Genomic DNA, 15,763 nt, shown 5'->3' with positions numbered 1-15,763 from the left:
TGATGATAATCCTTCCGGTTGGAGATAGGAGTCGGTCTATTTAGTGAAAGTTTGACCTATCTTCTCAATAACCTTCGAGGCACTATTGATCGGAGCTCTCTCGGTGCAGTTGGCTATTGTGGTCAATAAGATTATACTCGAGTTTATATCGCTCTGGTATCGTGAGCTGACTTGTGTTATACTACAATTTTGTATTCTTTTGAGACTCGGTGTCTGGCAATTTCTGATTGCATTTTACACGGGGGGTCAGGACGAACGCATAGTCCTAGCCTGTTCGAAACTAGTTGTTCTTGTGTAGTATTTCTACATCAGGAGGTGGCTGGGTCTACCGTGGCTGGAAGTAAAATCTTCTCAGTTCTACCAGAAAATTTTCATTGGACGAAGGAATAGAAAAAGAAACCATGCATAGTATCACACAACGTCAGTCCAGCCGGTGTTAGAATCATCTCGAGATCCCAGTAATAAACAAAACCCGATTCTATGAAGACCAATATATAAGCCCCCATCTAACATCTAGATCTATGCTGACTCGCCCAACTTTAAAACCATCCAGTCATACCCAGAGACGGGTTATATATTTCATTCGTACAAGGACCGATCTAGCCCAGCTAGACCTTGTCCTGCTCATGGCGAACACGCTCGGTCTCCTCATCCACGTCCTCGATGTGGGAGGAGCCGCGCTTGTGCATGGTATGTTCCACCGCAGCACGACGGTCCGCCTCGTTGACAGCGCCGAAGAGGATGTCCATGTCCTCGAGACTGCGGCCCTTGGTCTCCTTGGCGAAAACAATGACGAAGACACACATGGCAACGCAGAAGATACCAAACATGAGGAAAGTCCGCCAGCCGATGTTGTGGACGGCTTTGGGGGTGATTTCGGTGACGACGAAACTCCAGAGCCACTGGGATGTGGCTGCCAGGCCGACACCGTATGAACGTAGCCGTGTTGGGAAGATCTGTCAGGCCTGTTAGATAATTTTTGTCCAAAGGAGCTCAGTGACGGTTTTCTTACCTCGCTCACATACACCCAGGGAGTAGGACCCCAGGAAGCCGAATAGCCGATCACGTAGAGATAGATCATGACCACCATGGCGATAGAAGCCTGGGAGACACCACCAGCGCTAGTGTCGGGAGGGTGTGTGGCCAATACAGCGCCAATGATGAACATCATGCTCGCCATCCAAATGGATCCGCCGACTAGACTGAGCTTCCGACCCCACCGGTCGATACCAACGAACAGGAAGATAGCCGTCGCGACAACCTTCACAGTTCCGTAGACGCCAGTAGCGAAAAGAGACGAGTTAGTCGCGCTAAGTCCGACAGTTTGGAAGATCTCAGGGGCGTAGTATCCGATTGAATTGGTGCCCGTAAATTGTTGTGAAAGCATGAGAGTGAAGGCAAATCCGAAGCGTTTGAGGTTACTCGGCTGGATGAACTCCTTGTATGTCAGCCCCTCGGTAGCTGCTACCTCTTCATCGATGGCTGCCCTAATCTCAGCAAACTCTTGCTGAATCACTTCGCTATCAGGAGACTCGTTTCTGATGTATGCGAGAGACTGAAGAGCTTCTTCATGTCGTCCTTTACCAGCCAGCCAGCGAGGAGACTCCTTGAGGAAGAAAAGCCCCAGTAGCATAAGACCGCCAGGAATCAGCTGAACAGCGACGGGAACACGCCATTGCTTCGTGCTCGAGGGAATGTGCAGGGATACACCATAGTCCAGCCAATAGGCGAAGGTACTTCCAATGACCAGGAACTCTTGGAACATTCCAGCAACTCGGCCTCGAATGCTTGGGGGGCAGTTCTCGCTCACGAACACAGGCGTGATACTGGACATTCCACCAATTCCCAAGCCAGCTATGACACGGCCACCATAGATCTGTCCAATGTGATGCTTCGAAGCAACTTGAACAGCGGCTCCGATAAGAAATACGACGGTGAAGATCATCAGTGCATAGCGTCGGCCAATGCGCTCGTTAAGGGGGGCAGCGAAGATGGCGCCGAAGAAGCAGCCCGCGGTCAGCAAGGACACGACATTGGATGAGATCTCGGAGCTCTTGGAGGAAGCAAAACCAGAAGAGCCAGTCGGTATTCCAAAATCTTCCTTGAAGCTGGTCAGTGAAAGAACACTTCCCATAACACCCGTATCATAGCCTAGCAGTCATCAAGCGTTAGTTCACAGAGCGTATCTGATTCCCGAGTGTATACATACCGAAAAGGAGTGACCCCGAGTAGGCCACTGCTGTGAGGAGGTAAACGCGATAGTTCTTGAGGAGACTCATTGTGGGAGGATTGTCCAAAGACTGGTAGGCAATTGACAATTAAACCTAGCAGCACAGGGCATTCCCAGGGAAAGAAAGAGAACCAAGGGAGAAGCAAACAGTCTCACTCCCCGGAGATCATACGAATATTTAACACAGTCGTCTCCATCTTACTAAACTGTGTAGGGACAGATCCCGAAGGCTGGAGAGCATGCTAGAGACTAATCGGTCGTGCCGAGCAGAAACCCGATAGGCCCTGGCGAGGGAACAACCCCAAACATCAGCGGCCATGATACCCGCACACCCGCAGAGACAAACCCCATCTCTCCCCGCACATTAAGCTGGATCCAGCAATTCCGGGGGAAGGGAGTGAGTTGGTGGCCCACGGTGGATACATCCGGAGAAATTGTGCGGAGATGCTAGGCGGGTTTTTCCGTCCACTGAGGAGCGCTGCTGCACTACGCTAGAGACCGACTTGACTGCGACTGGTAGATTCAGCGGTAGCTCTGCTTGTTGGGGTAGTAGTCGTCTCTGATTATCATGCCATGAGTGATGGCAAAAATCTGCTCTATGACGTGCGGACTTAATCTGATCCAGGATGACGAGGTTGCAGCATTCACAAGGATGCATCCATGTTGTTGGACGGAGCGAGAGAAGAAGCTGAAATATCCCGAATGACCGATGCCGATCCCGTGAGTCAAAGCATCGAGCATCTTATCATTGCTTTCTCATTGGATTGAGCCTCGACAAAGCGTGGGAATAATGTAGCGACCAGCCGCGCAGATGCTCTTGAAGTGAGAGGGAGTCGGGTTCTATGGCCTGAGTCTGGCGTTACTAGCGCATGTGCCTTGGGACTCACCGCTGCAGTTCTTCCGGCATAGTGCCCCAAGTTAGTAAATTGATGGCTGATACTAGTGCAACTGCAGCTAGCTGCTATGACTTGATGTGTATATTAGTGTTGAACATCCTCTGTGAGTGGATAATGGTGGTCTTATGAAGACAGCGAGCTACGTGTAAGAAGCGAATCATACGCGCGACCGCCTCTTTTCTGCAAGGAGGCGCTCACTTATCAGTCAGTTCCAAGATTCAAGTTCGTTGTGCCAAGCACAAGAGCATGGAGTGGCGTTTCTTCAAATATCGGATACGGATAGCAAGTCAATCTTCGGCCTGTTTATTCAGAACCAGTAGTGCTTTACACCACAGAGCAGACGTGGATATTAATTGATATAAGTCTCAAAGAAGACTCAACGTGTTCGACTTCCAACACTAGGCATGAACTCGACGAAAATGGGCCCTATCGAGACACTGTGGCTTGAGCGCACCGGACGGATCTAGGCCAGTCTCACGTTTTGCCTTGCGGACGCTTTTTTCCTGTCCACGCATAATATAAGATCCTCTCTTATGGAAGAAAGAGATGTCGCCTGCCTTGCTCTTGCCTCGTTCTCGGAGACATGCCGGCGGGACTGCGATTTGCCGGTTAGCCACTTTCCCGGACGACAGGCTGCTACATGGTATGCTTGATCTGACTTGATCTTGTCCGTTTGCCCGGCTGTATGGAAGTAAAACTGCGCTTTAAGCACAGATTAGTATGACTTCTATCTCAGCCCTGAGATGAAATGCACCATCCTCACCGTGAATTCGCTCGAGACATTGAATAATAGCGCGGGAAAGGGTGCGATTGTATCTATCCAGATAGTCAAGGAGGCTTTCTCGGGAGAAGAAAGAGGAAGATAAGACGGAGAAGGAAGGAACACAAACAAAGCAAACGTCATAAAAAGTGATAAAGTTGTTCCTAATTCTAAACAAAAGAGAAAAAACAGTGTAGCTATTATTAACAACATGCAAATTCAAGACAGGTGTCTCCAAGAGGCCAATGGGTTCTCGAATACCATCTACACGCACCCATTAATCTAGCATTGGACCATAACCAAGGATTTTCATCGACATCAATTTACAAATGCACACGGCCCATTACTATAAGATAAATACCAAACCACATATACTTTCTGTCCTGTGATAAAAAGAAACCATTATGCATCGTCTTTCTCATCGGCCTGTCAAGGCTTCCGCCTATGTAGAAGTTGACTAAACTGTCAAAGTTCAGCTCAGAATCCTGAGCAATATTCGCAAAATGAGTCAAATCTGTCCAACTCCTGCAGTTCATATGTGCCACATCAACCTTCGTCTTAACGTCCCACACTGGAAGCCATGAAGAGTAAAGGATCGGGTAATGCATCATCCCTACCATGTACCACAGCATCACTATGTTACACAAGACATGTTTATAGATAGCAGTGCCCTGGTCAGAATATGCAAGCCTACGTAGAGCAAGCATTATTTTGGCATTGATACTATGCATCTTGATTCCATTGATGTTAGATCCAGGTTAATACCAACCAAGCAAGGGCCCCTATCTAAGGGTAGTCAAATAAGGGCATGTTGAGGATATCGCTTGATATACATGTCTCGTTTCTCCATATCTGCACTTCAAAGGGGTCAGTTCTGGAGCTTCATTCTACTAGTCTTCCCAAAAAACATTGACTGATCCCTGCGGTAGAGACGCCAGGTTCGCGTGTTGTCTGTCATGATGTTCAATAGTTCGGATCCGACAATAAGGTTATCCAGTATTGTTGTCTATGTACCATAAATAACAAATCAAGTATTCTTGAAAGGAAGCAGGCTTTATAAATAGACATCCGTCTCACCGCACTTCAATCTGCAGCTTCGCAAAGTCTCCCTGTAGAAAGGAGCAAAATGATCACCTGACTATCCTGCGCGAAAGCCAAGATTACATAAGATCAAGGCACCAGATGACCCGCTCTTAGAAGCAGCCAATAATATCGCTCTAAAGATGGACCCCTGAGCGCTGCGGCATGTGGGGAATCCATTGGCTGAAATGATCTGCCCGATAATTGGGTCTAGGGAGCAAACAACAAATCAAGCGCCCAGGCACAATTTTGCAGGTCTGCCTTGCAACCATGATTCAGAGTCTCTCATACTCTGTCCAGAGGTGCTAACTTATCTGATGATGGAAGAAGAAATGGTCCGGGTCCGCTTGATCAGCACGACGGGGCTGGATGATGCCCTAGTGAAGAATGACCTTTGGGGCATGTGCTCCTTCGGGGCTCATGACTGGCTGTCACTCACCGTGATGTCTCCATCATCCGGACAGGTCCATCGGCTGAATCTTGCGCTCCTATATCTTACTCCGACCTGATACGACAGATTCAATTATGCAACATAATGTCTTTGTTCTGCGCTGCACTTACTGAATGTGGTTATTTTTCTTCTTGCCCCATGCCCTGAGGCCACTTCTCAGAAGGAGACATACCACTAGACGATTGGAATGTGTCTAGCTGTGTAACAAGTAGCCACTGTAACCGTAGGGGGGCTTGATAATGTGGACTTGAGAGTGCTGATCCCCGTGTGACAGGGCTTGGTGAATAGATACCAATCAAGCTTCAGACCATGGATGTGCATAACTGGGGTTATCCCACCCTTGCTTCCTGGCCGCTGGCGGCTAGCGGTCCCTACTCACCACCGGTGATCACGGCATGTGCTGGATCCCTATGCGCCCAGTGGGCTGAAGATTCACCACTAGAGATGATCCATCCCTTCAACCGTCCAGTCACTGTTGTCGACAAACCACTTTGGATCCCCGCTGGACCTGGGATCTCACACACTCGTTTTTGATACCCGGAACTTGGGGTTGATAGTACTAGTAGCAACCGAAGAGATCCCATTGTGAGCCGCCACTTACCGTACCCACTGGCTTTGGGATATATATTTTGTAAATCCTTTCGAAATGGGTGGTTCGACGATATGTTTCTCAGCTGCGTTCCGCTGTGCCAGATTAGCCATGGCGAGTTGGTACACCATGCTGATATTGAGTCTACTGGAACCAGCTGCCCGCGCTGCAAATCTGACTTCTCACGTGGATTTATTGTAAGTGATATATCGAGATCCAGTCATGCATCAGCACACCTGCTGGATATTAAAAGTCGCGAGCCTAACCATGAACAAGTTTGGGATCCCAAAGTGGCGGCAATGATTTCCCCGGGGTTGCTCGTCCGTTTGGGGTGGTGAAGCTAGGACCCGATTTATATGTCTCCGGAACAGACTCATATTCCGGATATTTGCCCAATGGCAATTTCTCGGGGTTCAGTATGATGCATGAGCAGGGCACAGGAGGTGCGCCTAAGTACGGCACTGTCTCCCAGTTGCCGTTGATTGGAAATATCAGCAAACCGCTGTCCAACATCACTATTGGCCGGTCAGGTGCAGATGAGGCATCAGTGGGCTACTATAAGGCGAAGACCGCCGAAGGAACAGTCGTGGAGCTGAGCGCAACCGCTCATGCAGGAATCTATCAATATACTTTTCCGAGCGGCTCGGATGGTAATGTCTTGGTTGACGTTTCGCATGTCCTACCGTCGTATCGGGGAATGGGACTCAGCCAGGGATACAAAGGTGGTAATATCACCATCTTCCCCGACGGGCATTATGAGGGCCATGGTGTGTACGACAACGGCTGGAACCGTTCTCCCGATTGGTCTATCTACTTTTGTAAGCTTTTGTCAAAGTCCAGGCCATTTCAGGGCAGAATTAGCTGACTTTACCCAGGTGGCCATTTCGATGCCTCGCCCATCAGCAACAAGACCTATGTTGGAACCGATGCGGGCGGAAGCGTCGAACAAAGTAGCGGTTTCGCATCGTCTTCTTCAGGTTCAACGCGAGTTGGGGGTCTCTTCACTTTCAAAGACTCTGTAGTTACATCTCGTGTGGGCATCTCGTGGATCTCCACGGAGAAGGCCTGTAAGAATGTCGAAGATGAGATACCGGAAGACAAGAAATTCCAGTCGGTCGTGGACGATGCTCAGTCCGAGTGGGAAACGAAAGTCTTGTCGAAAGTCGCCACAACCAACACGAATGACACGACGCTCACGCTATTATATACGTCTCTCTATTTCATGCACCTTCTTCCTACCAACCAAACCGGAGAGAACCCGCAATGGACATCCCAAGAACCTTACTATGAGGATATTTTCACTTACTGGGTAAGTACTTCGGACACACAACTAAAATGACACTGTATCGCTCATTTGGTTCGCAGGATCTTTTCCGCTGCTCTACCGCTCTCATGCAGGTGTTGCAACCCGCCGCATATGAGGAGCAGATCCGGTCGCTTATTGATATCTGGCGATTCGAGGGCTATATGCCGGATTCGCGGTCCTCTAACTACAATGGTCGTACACAGGGCGGCTCGAATGCGGACAATATTCTGGCCGATGCCTATGTCAAGGGCGTGCGCGGTGCGGTAAACTGGGAAGATGGTTACAAGGCCATGGTGAAAGACGCAGAAGTGACACCTCCCAACGATCCAGTCGATCCCCAGGCCCCCGATTCCTCGACAAAAGAAGGCAGAGGCGCATTGCCAGACTGGCTTAGTTTGGGCTACATCACCCCCAGATTTACTCGTGCTGTCACGCGAGCAGTGGAATATTCATGCAATGACTTTGGATTATACCAGGTAGCATCGGGGCTTGGGAAGACTGACGATGCGGAGAAATACCTGAACCGTTCCAGAAACTGGAGAAACCATTGGAATGCCAACCAGACATCGCTAGGATTCTCCGGATTTGTCGTTCCTCGCAATGAGTCTGGTTTCATCGAGACTGATCCACTGAATGACAGCGGCTATTGGGGAGACCCTTACTACGAAGCCAGTTCGTGGGCCTATTCTTGGGCGAGTATCCATGACATGAAAACGATGATTGATAAAATGGGAGGGAATCAAACCGTTCTCGACCGGCTTAACACCATGTTTACTGAAGGAGCCAGCGGTTCCAGCGGTATTATCTTTGATCCCACAAACGAACCGTAAGTGTATTCCCTGCCTGACTTGGTCTTCTTGCGGGTATTGCTCTTGCGAGGGACATAGCTGACCAAGGTTCTTGATCCAGTATGTTCAACGTCCCTTATCTTTACCACTATATCGACCGGCAAGATTTGTCTGTCTTCCGATCGCGTTATATTGCCAAATCTTTTTATGGTACTGGAGTATCCGGCCTCCCCGGCAACAGTGATGCTGGAGCTATGCAGACTTGGATATTGTGGAATATGATCGGACTATACCCTGTGACAGGACAGTCGACATTTTTGATCCACTCTCCATGGTTTGATTCACTTGTCATTGACCTTGGGGGTGGTAAGAAACTGAATGTCACTTCGAGTGGCGGTGATGGAAACGGAGGCGGCGATATTTATGTGCAAAGTCTTCGCTTGAACGGAAAAGACTGGAAGAAGAACTGGTTAACATGGGACGACATTTTTGCCCAAGGAGGGACACTAGACTTCGAGTTGGGAGCGACCGCAAGTGACTGGTTCACCGGGGAGTTACCACCAAGCCCGGCTTCCTAGAGAAAAGTTGCGCATGCGCAGATTTCCGCTTCAGCGTGTATGTATTCCACTTAACGATACCGATGAACATATCCGTCAGTACCTGGGAAGGTTCCACCTTAGACATGCTCTTAGCTATAGCAGCCCAGGGGACATTTACTGAGATGAGGATGTTCGAGGCTCCATTATCAAAAGGGGGGGGTGATGTAGTGTCTGTGCATCCCCGTAAAACCTGAAACCGCTGGGGATGTACTCCATAGGTCACTAGACGTCGAAACAGGCTTTCCTGGCCCTTAGTCAGTAGGCAAGAACAGTAAACCCATGTTGACGATCGCGTTGATCGTTATTTCGATGACAGTGTTCTCAGAGGTCGCGGGAAAAGACGGAAGAGGTACGAGCCATTTGTGCTCGTGAAAGTGGATTGGGCACAACTGAGGTGGATGAGTGAGGTAGTCTGGAAGTACCATAAGGTTCCGCGAGTACCAGGGATCAAGGCCAGGACTATTTGCATCAACAGTTGAACTGAAGGCACACAGTCGGGTCTATCTACTACCTACCGAAAGGGGGAAGCTAGGACTTATTCCCCGGCAATACAGTATGCATACAATAGTGGGCCCCACAGGAACGTTCTCCTTACGCCCACTTGCCACCAACGGGGAAGTATCCGGTGTATCGTCTTGCGTAATATCTGTGTATCTTCCCTATGGCCTTGCAAGTTGCGACATGCGAAACCAAGCAACGATCGCCCAACCTCCACCAGATGGGCCGTCACTTCTCCTTAGACCTTGTTGATCACGGCACACAGTTGGATTTTCCCGCTGTGTACCTGAGTGGCAAACCCCTCTTGTTTAGGAGTCTGCTGCCATCTCAGGAACGGGTTCCACGTGGTGGGCTGGCTAACCAGCCTATCCAGGGACTAAATGGTATCATCCCCCGGAAGAAACATTTCATAGCAGCTCGCCTGGTTGACCTCCCCTCATTCCCCTGACTACATTGACGAATTGAGGCTGGCTACCAAGATCCTCAACTCCGACCTGCTTGTTACGTGTGGGGTACTCGACAAATGAAGTTCACTCCCTGCGTTCGGAATCCAATTCTACTCTAAGTAGTGCGCTATGCTTTCGCGTCATCACCAGCCACTGTGTCCCTGACTCCATGCAGCCATACATCACCACACAATACGTATGAAGCCCACACGGCATGTCTCCATCTCGCGTTTATCGGCAAGATTCACAAATGAAATGCGTTTCCAGAAAACATTACAGCGGGAGGGCAAACTCAAATTCCTATAGAATCGAGCGACTAGTAAAGTTAATCAACTTCACGATCGGTGGTACGGATGCATGTACAGTTGCAGTACCATCTGCGCCTCCAAGATGCGATTGCCAATTTGGAAACATTTTTACTATAGTGACCGTGCTCGGATGAGCTGCTACTGCAGCTTCGGAGAGGTAAAGGCTATCGTTCTTTCGCAATTGGATACTACCAGGCAAGACAGACTATTCCCACCATGTGTTGTATGCGGGGCCTCAAAAGACACTTTGAGAAATCCCAAGCGAATAAATTTCAATGGCTAAAAATGGAAGTATTGTCGATTTCAGGTGCATCTCACTAGCGGTAAGATTGCATATCCCCGGCGTCGAATTTATGTTTGCACTTGGCTGGCCACCGACTCGCCTCCATGCATGCATGCAAATATGCATGGCCGTTGCGACCTTAATCAAGATAGACTGCAAATAGTCGTACTCGATGGGAAAAGCAGAGTCACGCAGAAAAAAGCAATACAACTTCTACCATCGAATCTACTCCCCTTTATTACTGTTCCATGAGGGGTTTGGATCGACAGGGACCCGACATGGTCTTAGACATGACGTGCTCACACTTCAACGTCGTTAGTGAGGGCGAGTGCCAATAGTATGTGTACTATTACTGGGTATAGAAGGCTAACAGCAATGCATGGGTCACAGAAGTAAACAATCCTAGTAAGATGAGGCTGCAGATCCTTATGGCAGTGGCGATAAATGTCCCGGTGGCTTTATGCTCCTTCAACGCCAATCAGCGGATCAGGGTGGCTGCCGATTGGGCGGACGACGTTCACGGCTCGTGTGGCTCACTGCCTTGCCGGTGATAGTCATTCGACGGGCATCGGGAAATAGCGACAGTAAGTCTAGCTACAGCATGGCAATTCCAATAGCAAAATCTTAACTGCTTAGCTGCAGACCCACAAAGCAACAGTGGAGCCCACATGATCATACTTGGTACTATTGTATACGCCTGATCGTCGCCATGCGGTTTGCATGGCTTGAAGGGACAATCGAACGTTGACCAAGCTCGTAGCTGTCTCCACAACCCAGCAACGCTGCATCCATCACGCATACGCCCTTGCTATCCTTACCACTGCTATTACATCCTAGCACGTAGAGTTGACCCGCCAGCTAGTTGCTATACGTCCCAGCTGCTAAGGGTCTCAAAAGGATAGGAAATCATGATGATCACTTGTGCGACGATGGGATATAAGAGCAGGCTTTCTTCGTCTCGACAACTCCTCTTTCCTCTCATCAGCAGCACATCATTCGTTCTTTACCAAAGCCCACTACTGTCATTCTTTAACAAAACCCACAAGAACATACCAAAGTCTATTCTTTCCCTTCCAATCTCCTTTATCATATACCATCAAGCACAATGAAGGCCTCCCTTATTACTCTTTTTGCTGCTCTGGCCACCTCGGCCCTCGCTGCCCCTACCGGTGGTGTTCCTGGAGTCTCTGAGGTCACCAAGACTGTGAACATTGGTTCCGTCTCCAGCAACGTGATCTCCACTCCCAGTGCCAGTGCTAGTGCTGGGGCTACCGGCCACATTGTTCAGGATGCTGGCAATGGTGTCAACCAGGTCCTGACTGTTACTGGCACTGACGCCAAGAAGCTCCTCGTCCAACTCAGCCCCGAGGTTGCTAAGCTCCTGTCTGGCCTGGGTCTGCCTGGCCTTGGATCCTCTGTGGGTTCCATTATCAAGACCGCTGCGTCTGTTGGCGACCTTCTCAAGGATGTCGGCAATGTCGTCGACGGCCTTCTCACTGTTGTCGACAAGGACGGTAGGGCTCTTCTGATCCAGCTCGACCCCGTGGTCACTGGTCTTCTCAGCGGCCTTGGACTCCCGGAGCTTGGTGTCCCCGTCGGATCCATTGTCGGCACCCTTGGCGAGAACCTCAAGCGCTCGGGAGATGAAGGGATCGTTCAGGACCTTGCTCCTAAGGTCAAGGATGTCCTCGAAGTCACCGGCTCCGACTCCAAGCGCCTGCTCGTCCAACTCAGCCCCTCCGTCGCCTCCCTCCTCTCCAACCTTAACCTCCCCAACGTTGGAACCCCCGTTGGTCAGATCATCAAGACTGCCGGCAGCGTTGGCGACCTTCTCAAGGACATCTCTACTCCCGTTGAGCAGCTCCTGACCGTCGTCGGCCAGGACGGCTCTTTCCTGCTCATTCAGCTGTCTACTGACGTCGCCTCTCTCCTCACTGGCCTTGGCCTCCCCTCCCTTGGCACTTCTGTCGGCAGCGTTGTCGCCACTCTCGGTCAGAACCTGTAAATTGTGAGTGCTCTCCGTGGTGATGTTACATGAAGGAGCCAGTGCTAATTGTTCATCTTTCAGGGTGCGCGGTCACGGTGGTCTGCAGTGATGTCCTTCACATCAGGTTTGCATATACTCTTTTTCTGAGGAGTCGGCCTGGTTTGAATGCCGGCAATGAATAGCAACGAGAACCTCATTGTATATTACTACCCATTTTCGCCCTGGATTGTCGAATGTTGTTGCGGGGCGGGCAGACATGGCTATATATTTAATCATAGAGCTTCATGAATCGGTGAAAACAATTTCTCTTCCTGTGTTTGACCTCTTAGCGTTCTCAATCACAATCGTAATAGCCACTGGTCCTGACTGAAAAGAGGAGGCTTCAGTTGTAACCGCACAACATGGCCGGCGACATTCCGAAGAGGCAACCGAGTCCGGTCGGCAAGCACGGGGTACGGGGCTTACTAGCGCCGAGTCCACCACTCGGCAGGGTCAGCATCCTCCTCATTTCCTTTCAATAACCACAAGGCTACACCTGTACCATCTAGCATTGGGCCATTGGGCCCGGCAATCACTCGGGCTGGCTTAATCTATCTCTCAGAAATCCGAACGGGAATCATCTAGAGTATATTGCAATTTAGCATGCACGGCAGACCCTGATTAAGAGCTTATGCGCCGATTGAGAGTCTCCGCCCAATCCCCTGATCAGTGCTATGGGCCACCGGCCTAGTCTTGACCTCGGGCGTTTCAGATTGAAGCTCCACCCTCCGTTGAGGTAGGGGAAGGGGAAGTTCCCAGCAATCATCATGGAAGCTTGAAATTTTCTGTCTAGCAAGTGGTAAAGGATTCTTGCATTTTGATTGCACAATAAACGCTGAGTCGTCTGCTATCAGTTAGGTTCATCAAAGGACTCTTGCATCTGCCGCTTACGATAGTCCCTCATGGCTTGCCCGATGGTCCGATCAGGAGCAAACTGTACAGTATCGATGCCTCCTTAAGCCCTTCAATCTATTTGAGTCTATGGGCGGGGCCAATGCTCCATTCAAATTATCTAAGACAAACACCCTAAGCATGGAGCAAGTCTCAACCGGGAGATAGCGCATCGATCCCGCTCTTTCGATGTTTTGGATTGTGCCACTATTTCCACATCCAGGAAAATTGCTTCGAGGGTTCCAGCAATAGTATCGATAGCTTCGTCTAGTTCACTCTTGTCGTGTCAGAGGTTGCCGGTATGGCACCGGCAAAACGTTCTAGAAATAGAAAGATGACAGCGGGAAATAGACTACTGTCAGAGAAGCGCTTGAATAGCTTTTACCTATAAAGAGAGCGCCTGGGAACCCCTGCTGTGGGCATAGTCCGTTGGATATCTCAATGTTCATTCTTTAGGGGTGCTTAGACTCACTTCCTTTCACTCTTTTTTTGTAACCTCACATTCCTTTTTCTTATTAAGCTCGACGAAGCACCATGCTTCTCGACAAGCGCTCTTTTCTCTCTTTCCTGGGCCTGGCGCCCATCTTTGCTGCTGCGCAGCTCTCCGGTTCCGTGGGACCGCTGACTTCCGCCTCCACCAAGGCAGCTACCAAGACTTGCAACGTTTTGGACTACGGTGCTGTGGCGGATAAGTCTACTGACTTGGGTGCGCCGTTGGCATCTGCCTTTGCTGACTGCAAGTCTGGTGGTCTCGTCTATGTCCCCTCTGGTGACTATGCTCTCTCCACCTGGGCGAGGTTGAGCGGTGGTGAGGCATGGGCTCTGCAGATCGATGGAATTATCTACCGTACTGGCACGGACGGCGGCAACATGATCTATATCGAACACTCTAACGACTTCGAACTTTTCAGTAGCACCTCCGAAGGTGCCATGCAGGGTCTGGGCTACGAATTTCATGCTGATGATAACTGGAGCGGCCCTCGTCTGCTGCGTTTGTATGAGGTTACAGACTTCTCGGTCCACGATTTTATCCTGGTTGACTCCCCCTCTTTCCACTTCTCTCTCGACACTTGCACCAATGGCGAAATCTACAACATGGCAATTCGCGGCGGTAACCACGGTGGTCTGGACGGTATTGATGTCTGGAGTAACAACATTTGGGTCCATGATGTGAGTATTGAAGAGCAGAATGTTGCCTGCATGCATGCAGGTCGTTAACTGTTTCAATAGGTCGAGGTGACGAACAAGGACGAGTGTGTCACTGTCAAGGTATGGCCATCCCGGCGATATGTGTCCCGTAAGAAAGTCTTAAACTAACCGTCAATCATAGAGTCCGTCGAAGAACATCCTTATTGAAAGCATCTACTGCAACTGGAGCGGTGGCTGTGGTATGGGTTCGTTCGGCTCTGATACCAACGTTAGCGACATCACTTACCGCAACATTTACACCTGGAACTCGAACAACATGATGTTGATTAAGAGCAACGGAGGTAGCGGCTTCGTCGAGAATGTCCTCCTCGAGAACTTCATTGGTGAGTAATATCTTACGCAACATTATGTGTCCCCGATGAGGCTAACTGAGAGTTCTTTCTGTCTGTAAACAGGCCACGGCAACGCTTACTCCCTGGATATCGACAGCTACTGGGCCAGTATGAGCGCAGTGGACGGCGATGGTGTTCAGTTGAGCAACATCACTGTCAAGAACTGGAAGGGAACCGAAGCTTACGGTGCTGAGCGTGGTCCTGTCAAGGTGATCTGTGCCGATGGTGCCCCTTGCTACGACATTACCATCGAGGACTTCGCCATGTGGACCGAGGAGGGTGATTCTCAGTGGTACTCTTGTGAGAGTGCCTATGGCAGCGGATTCTGCCTTCAGGACAGCGACGACCACGTCTCCTACTCGGCCACCACTTCCACGGTCGACTCCGCTCCCTCGGGCTACTCTGCCACCTCGATGGCGGCCGATCTGACCACCGACTTCGGCTCTACTGTTTCTATTCCCATCCCGACTATCCCCACCTCTTTCTACCCGGGTGCCACTCCCTACAGTGCTCTGATGGCCGACAGCGCTTCTACTGCCGCTGCTTCTTCCCTTGCTAGCCATGCCACTGTCTCTAGCAGCAGCGTTTCCGTTGCTGCTTCTGTGCCCAGCGCTGTCGCCCCTAGCGAGAGCATCCCCGCTGCCACTTCCGCCGTTGTTACGAGCGCTGCTGCCGTTACCCCCAGCCCGGCTGTGGGTGCCCAGGAGGGATCCACTACCTCCGCTCCCAGCTTTGCTGCCCCCAGCGGTGCTGGCAACTCTCCCCAGGGCCCCAGCGGAGCTTCTGGATTCGGCCAGAAGGGCCAGCAGGGCGAGCAGAGTGGACAGGGTGAACAGGGCGAGCAGGGTGGACAGGAGGTCTGCTACGTGTAAAGCCGGACCTGCTATAATCCGGATTATGCTGGAGGCTGCGCATCCCACAGCTTGATTCTGAGTGGAAGTTCATGGTAGAGGGCATTTTAGTACCTTAGCATGTAGCTCAATTCTCAACAGCTGCTGTGCAAGCTTTGTGTAACATAGTGACTTTAATATTCTCCTCAAATGATGTTGCTTTAAGCCTTATTGTAAACAT

The 15,763-nt window shown here is 50.3% G+C and overlaps 4 protein-coding genes across 4 annotated transcripts; 3 read left to right on the top strand and 1 right to left on the bottom strand.

Moving 5' to 3' along the window:
- Window positions 1-608: 608 nt before the first annotated feature.
- On the bottom strand, window positions 609-2,279 carry AtWU_00964 (sugar porter family MFS transporter; the record flags this gene model as incomplete). Its single annotated transcript, XM_035496079.1, has 3 exons — window positions 609-956; window positions 1,013-2,151; window positions 2,210-2,279. The coding sequence occupies 3 exons, from the start codon at window positions 2,277-2,279 to the stop codon at window positions 609-611; spliced, it is 1,557 nt and encodes a 518-aa protein (XP_035351972.1).
- A 3,856-nt stretch (window positions 2,280-6,135) lies between these two features.
- AtWU_00963 (alpha-1,2-mannosidase family protein) lies at window positions 6,136-8,678 on the top strand (the record flags this gene model as incomplete). The annotated part of the gene is made up of 5 exons (XM_035496078.1): window positions 6,136-6,203; window positions 6,283-6,824; window positions 6,882-7,315; window positions 7,372-8,138; window positions 8,222-8,678. The coding sequence occupies 5 exons, from the start codon at window positions 6,136-6,138 to the stop codon at window positions 8,676-8,678; spliced, it is 2,268 nt and encodes a 755-aa protein (XP_035351971.1).
- A 2,661-nt stretch (window positions 8,679-11,339) lies between these two features.
- On the top strand, window positions 11,340-12,239 carry AtWU_00962 (transcriptional regulation of mitochondrial recombination family protein; the record flags this gene model as incomplete). The annotated part of the gene is made up of 1 exon (XM_035496077.1): window positions 11,340-12,239. One exon carries the CDS (start codon window positions 11,340-11,342, stop codon window positions 12,237-12,239), a length of 900 nt encoding a protein of 299 aa, XP_035351970.1.
- A 1,446-nt stretch (window positions 12,240-13,685) lies between these two features.
- On the top strand, window positions 13,686-15,564 carry rhgB (putative extracellular rhamnogalacturonase; the record flags this gene model as incomplete). The annotated part of the gene is made up of 4 exons (XM_035496076.1): window positions 13,686-14,321; window positions 14,382-14,420; window positions 14,482-14,683; window positions 14,756-15,564. 4 exons carry the CDS (start codon window positions 13,686-13,688, stop codon window positions 15,562-15,564), a joined length of 1,686 nt encoding a protein of 561 aa, XP_035351969.1.
- Between the last annotated feature and the right edge of the window lie 199 nt (window positions 15,565-15,763).

This window comes from Aspergillus tubingensis, assembly GCF_013340325.1.
Source record: "Aspergillus tubingensis WU-2223L DNA, scaffold_2, whole genome shotgun sequence".
Classification (NCBI taxonomy): Eukaryota; Fungi; Ascomycota; class Eurotiomycetes; order Eurotiales; family Aspergillaceae; genus Aspergillus; species Aspergillus tubingensis.
The sequence above is the reverse complement of the archived record's forward strand: the minus strand, read 5'-3'. Positions and strand labels throughout refer to the sequence as shown.